Source organism: Opisthorchis viverrini (genome assembly GCF_000715545.1).
Source record: "Opisthorchis viverrini unplaced genomic scaffold opera_v5_110, whole genome shotgun sequence".
Lineage (NCBI taxonomy): Eukaryota > Metazoa > Platyhelminthes > Trematoda > Opisthorchiida > Opisthorchiidae > Opisthorchis > Opisthorchis viverrini.
In genome coordinates this window covers 1,291,839-1,298,232 of record NW_008751760.1, presented here as the reverse complement: position 1 = coordinate 1,298,232, position 6,394 = coordinate 1,291,839, and the positions used below count along the sequence as shown (strand labels likewise).

At 43.4% G+C, this 6,394-nt stretch overlaps 1 protein-coding gene across 1 annotated transcript in view; it reads right to left on the bottom strand.

The window, feature by feature from the left end:
* Positions 1-6,394, bottom strand: part of T265_13797 (hypothetical protein) — a gene marked incomplete at both ends in the record, with an annotated part of 19,984 nt that overhangs the window by 4,458 nt on the left and 9,132 nt on the right. The window contains one exon of the mRNA XM_009170545.1: positions 997-1,087. Within this exon, the coding sequence (XP_009168809.1) occupies positions 997-1,087 (91 nt within the window). The remainder of the gene's footprint in view (positions 1-996; positions 1,088-6,394) is intronic.

Sequence of the window (6,394 nt, the reverse complement as noted above, 5' to 3'; positions counted from 1 at the left end):
CCCAACAATGTAGTTTGTGAAACTGGGCTACTCGTCCACCATGGGTGATTTATTTCTTCCGAGATGTACCAACACTGTTCATCCGATGTTGTCAGTAGACCCTGACAACGCGTCGAAAACATCGTAAGTTCGTTCCTATCTTCTACGAACATAGGTCATGTCATCTGCCCATGAAACAATACGCACCATAGTATGCAGTCCACAGACAAACGGACATCAAGTAGGCTATCTAGATGTCCGAAGTTGGCAAAATCTTCCACGGACTTCCCACTTTATGGAGCGATTTCTTTCACCAAGCCTCAGATAAATAAACCTGTCTAGAGAATCGATTGGCTGATGCGCCAACATAGAGTGTGATATCAATCCCGTCCAGCACTACAGTAGCATTTTACACTTTGCAGTGCACGTTAAACAGCGCGACCAAATGACTTGGGTTACTTGGGATGATGAAACAGTATATCATCCGCATACTCAAAGGTTGTGGATGGCCACCAGCAAACGGTGTACCCTCTGAATTGTCAGAGGTAGAGGGAGAAGCTCCAGGTGCCATACCAAAAGCCCAAATGCGCAAAAACGGTGAGAGAGGAAACAGCCTTGCCTGACACCATCTGACGTGGGTGAGAGGCTGCCAAGGCCTTCATAATAGATGCGAAAATAGAAGGAACATCACAAGCTGTTATGGACTCCGATACAGGGAATCTGACGTTAGCATAGACCATCTAAATCAACGCCAGCTTTTGGATGACTTCATTGGAAACAGTGAAATAGCCCAGCTGAAGATGAAGGTATGATAAAATGCGTCGAAAGCTTGGGCGAAATGCAGGTTTAAAGTCAAGCATCCACGATTCACCCGGTGCTCGATCAATGTGCGAAGGATACATTCACAGTCTGCCGATACAGCAACAAGCTGTAATAGTAAATACCAAGTGGAAAAAGCACAAGCTTACTAGAATTTCATACGGAAAAGTTCCGAAAATCCAAAAGAGCAAGACTCACCATCACACCAAGGCTGAGATTTACTCAAACCACAGGCGCACCACAAGTAAACCTTCCCGGGAATCAAGTTGTCTAGCCGTTTCGGGCCGTACTGAAAAATGTAGTGACAACACGGTGAAGTAGACGGAGCATGAGAAAAGGATCAATCCGACAATGCGTATAGAGATGATAACGATGAGAGACACGTGTAAGGGATACACCCAAAGACGAGCAAAATGTTGATTTAGCCACAATTGAAATGATAACCTCAGACCTCGTTAGAGCATTCTTTCATAGCGGACAAGCGTCCGAGTTCCCGGTGAGAAATGTTAGACTGCACGGAAAGATTCCAATTAAGGCGAAAATCGTCACCCCACGTTCTCTTCGGAATTACCGGAAAAACACTGTGAAAATGATGGAAGTGCTGTAATCACAGGGTATGAACCTAGACATCAAGAACTACAAGTACTGTTTTTTCTTGGAGTGAGTGTTTACACTCGTCTCCTATATTTTTGAGTTAGTAACCAATAAGTTATTATCACAAACGAAACTGATGGGGTGTAAAGTTCATTTTGGAGACGGCGATAAATTCGTCATGAACAACAAAACAAAACAGAAGGCTCCGTGATTCAGAACGACCCATGGTTAAACAACATCAGCCGTTTGAGGCAGCACACTCCAGTTAGGTTAGATGCCACAAATGTATACGAAAGACAGTAAAACAAACTGGTTTGGTTAGACCATTTTCTGAGATCCGAGGTAGCCCGAATAATCGCAACCACCAGAACGTTGGCTACAGAATGCTGGAAGAATTTCTTTGATTTCGTCAAGGTCTGAAACCTCACTGTCTGGCACAGACAGATGGCATACCACAATGTCTCTTCATCATTATTGATGGGTTCCTTTACGGAAGACCAACTACCCCTGTACAGTTTCCCATTAGATCCGAGTTAACTCTATCCTGCACATGGTGAGTGACGATCAACACGCAAAACGCAGTCGAAGTGTCATGCTGTCGGATGAATAACACGATCGACACGAAAAGACAGCAACTGATTGTGCATGAAACGAAAAGTCGACTAACATATAATAGAAGTGGGTATGAAGTGTCCAGACTGTATAGAAAAACTATCTCAAAAACAGGATGGCGAGTTTGGCAGATAAACTAACCTCAGTGAGAGAGAAACGCCGGAGCATTGAGAACAACTTTAATACAGAACAATTGTACACATTGATGATGAAGTTGTATAGGGATGTAAAGATTGTGTAAAGACAGTCAACCACACTTTCCTACCACGAAGGAGTATGGGATACGTGTTGTTGGATTGTTTCCAGGAGTCGGCACAATACTCGTTACTCAAAAAGACTAAAGTTATTAGTGATTCTAAGAGAGATCAAAGCAGACAAGCTTGAGCAACAGGCAGGTTGTTGCTTGTCGTAGAGCATCCAGTGGACCATAGATATTTCCAGACGCCTACACTTCCAGACACTCATTCAAGTAACCCGAATAGTAACTGATGACATCGATTAGCAGCCATGGCTTGCAGCGTCTTTAACCAGGGGATCACACAGTTGCCTTTCCTAGAAGGATAGCAGTAGTGACAGCACCCAGATTCAGCGACATACCGCTTCAACACCATAGATATCTCAAATTAGCAAACTCGACCCGAGCTTTGCAGAACTGACCTCATCTGACACACTACAATCGGAACTAATGCATCTTAGCTCAAAAACTCTGTCCTTGCACCTTGAATTCCTGTTTTTGATAAAGAGCACATATCAATGTCAAGCAAGTCCAATGTGACAGCAAGAGGTGCTTGTTGTCCAGCTTGCTTCAAAATGTGAACATTAAAAGCGTTTAGACAGACTGAGCATCGATGCTTGAAGAGTGATTTCGAGCTACACGGGGATGTTAGCGCAGAGATACAAGACGAACGGACACATCAGTCCTGGCTGAAGGGCCTAGGAGAGAGAGATGATACTGGAGTGGTGGAATGTGGAATGAAATGTGTATGAAAGAAAAAGTTGAGAGGCGCCAGCACTAGTCTATTATCGGTTACCCACCTTGCTATATGCAGTAAGTAATGAGACCCTGTGGGGGGTAACGCGCGACAGCCGATGTGACATGAGAGTATGGTTAGTTGTGGGTATCATGGTTGGAATAAAAGTGGAGGAAGACTGCCAAGCTCGGCGAAAAACCAACAACTGGAAAGACGAAATACCTGTATTTGTCAAGTCTCCTCAGACACTATATGGAAATTACCATTTAAAGAACCACTAGAAAACATGTGTGGCTGGATTGAGTGAGGCAGCGGCGGCCTAGGTATTCCTACTAGAAAAATGGATAAGTGAATTATATAGTGATAACTTAAGGTGGACAGGGTTAGCCGAAGATATACCGGAGCAAAATATCGATGAGTAAGTTCAAGGGTTACTCAACCGCATTAGCAACGTTTCGAGTTTAGACGGAAATCAGACAGACTTAACCGCCAATCATTTGATACAAGCATAATCTTGCTTATGTAACTTTGCGATTAGACTATCAAGCGCAAGAGACTCATTCTAGGGAAATTCAACGAAATATAAATATACCTGTATGTTATCTATGGGATTAGCCGTGAAAACTCAGGAAGTTCATCTGCACGGTAAGGAATCAGGAGGGTAACAGAGGTCCAACGGGATTGGTTATCATGATATGCGTGTTCTTGTGACGCTTCCAGAATGCAGAATTTAAAATTAAGAGGAAGTTAAGTCGTTCGTTCATGGGAAACTGGTGTTCACCCACCTTTGATGCAAAAAAGCCTCATGGCACAGAAGAGTTATTTGTGGATAGGAGAGCAAAAAGCAAATTCATAGTAGTGTAAATAGTCAGTATCAAACAAAACCAACGGCTGCGTATTGCAAAGATTTCCTTAATTATGCAACGGACATTGATTTCAAGCTAGGAAAGATACAGAAACGTGAGTGGAATTTGAGTCTGATGCTTGAGATGAGACGTTGAGCAGCGCATGCCACACGGTAAGTTTGTCAAGAGAAGCAGGATGGAAGATAAGCCATAATAGTACTTCTTGTCGGCTATAGCTGAATGTGCAATTAAATTGAATGGAAACGTGGTGGTCCCCCTTCGGCTGATGGAGGTATTGATGGAAGCAATCACTGATTGCCCATTTCGGCGATTATTGGATAAATAACGCTGTTAGATTTCAAATAAATGCCGAACATAGATGTAGGAAACATAGAGGCCTAAGTCCTTGTTGTTCACCATCGATCGCGTAGAAGCCGGCTAAAAAGATCGGAAGTCATGAAGCTAACAAGCAATCAAGTTGTCAGAGTACATGACCTTCCTAAAATTCTGGTAAATGGATGGTGTTTAAGCATACATCAGTCAGAACCCACGTAGTAGTGTGCTGTGGAGGTTCCAACCAACACCTCGATAGAATATAGGATCGCGTCAGGTGTGATAAATGCAGATAACTGACTGAAAAACCTACACTGAAGAATACAGACAATGAAAAGGGAAGAGCAAGTTTTTCCCTTCAACAAACCTTTTTCGATATTCGTATTGCCACACGATTAATGTAAGTTGTCAAGATTTGTAGACGTGGACTTTTGAATTCTAGGTTTTCACCATCATCATCGTCAGCAACATCAATATTGACACTGATGCTTTGGTGCCGAACTTTCCAGCAAAGTATACTCGAATGTGTCACCTGGTGCTCATAATCTCCAAACCAATCGCTGATGTAGAATAACTGCACCGCTATCGCTTATCGGTGGAAAGACTGTCAACCATACAGGAACACAAAAGTCGACTCTGATCACTATCTGGTACATTCGAAAACATTTTTCCGAAGTGCGAACAACCGCGTAAAACAGGTGGATAGTGTTCCACTGAAAGACTAACAAATAGTACAGCGATACGCATGACCTCACTTTGATTTTATAGTCCGATATTTCCGGTGCTATTGACTTCTACTGGCCACAAATTCACGATGGAATGAACACAGAAGGTATCACAGCCCATGGAGTAGCTATCTAAGAAAGCAAAACATGTCAGCTGAAAACGAACTGGTGTCCATGTTGAGTCACTCTCGAAAACTCTTCCAGCTTATTTAGAAGAAAGCCTTTTTCGAAACAAAAAAACGGTCAACTCGCAAACAGAAGGCAGGAGGTTGAAATGCTAAGCAGACTTCAGGGATCAATTTGAATGGCACCGTACACCCAGTACTCCCAAGAGTTCATTTAAATTCCATGGCCAGAAGTGCTCCATTCTATCTTTGACCGAAATTCTCCAAAAGCGCAAGTCCAGCTCCGTCTGGGGAACGGGAGCGTTGGCCATACAGTTACACCACAATAACTGTTACCGAAGCAAAAATGCATACACTCCTTTGACCCAGGGACAAAATGCCTGGAAACTATGTTAACACAGCTAGGGAGTTGTAGACGCAGTCTTCAGGTCAAATCTGCGACCAGTCCCCTCAAATGAAGAGTGATAGAATTATTCGCCATCTACTTTCCTACTGAATTTTTCTATGGGCAACGAAGAAACACTGCATTATCTCGCTTCGTGAGATTGATGAACTGCAAGAAAACGGATTTTAGCGTTCTGGCCGGTGATACCGATCAAGCCGATCCACGTTATGAACAAAGTTACGATTTTTATCCGGCACTTAGGGGTGAGTTTCGCAAGATCTAGGTGAAAAGTGATGCTACTCGACTAGCGAAGCTTTCGACATTGGGCATCAGCGGCAACATATTCGAGACAGACGGAAAGTTGAACTGTCTGGAAAGCTTTCTTAGCAATGTTGATATGTGTGACGAGGCGAAAAACGTGGTAGCGAAAGCAAGTGGCACATTTCGAAACTTCCACTATCTAGGCACCGGTGTTATTGCAAACCTCGTTTTTAAAAACGCCTAAACGACAGCTTTGTGCTACCGGTTCTATTCTACTAGAGAAAAGCGTGACCCTCATGACTGGAAAGCATCCGACGCCCTCCAGGTTAAGTGAATCTGCAGTACTGTTTACGTTTTGTGAGAGACAACAGCGAGATCCTTCGGCGTGTCTTGAGACCAGGGAAGCTTAGAAGTCCACCAAGCAGTCAACTCCGGAAATAAGGTACGGTAGGTGGGTCCCATTTCCCAAACATCCAATCCTCGCCCACCTCACTGCACGTCTTTCGCAAATCAAAGGGAGAAGCGAGGGCCATCAAATGACATGGAGACGAAGTCTGAAGATGTTTTTCAACACATCTGCTTCATTTGGTACACCTTATTTCCCTGGCTGATGGTGGTACTTAATAATACAGCACAAGACCAAATACGATGGCGCAGATGATATGAATTTTCATTTCAACCAACTCTTCTGTTGATTGATTTCGTGCCCAATACCCCAAACTATGCTCTGTCGTATATATATATA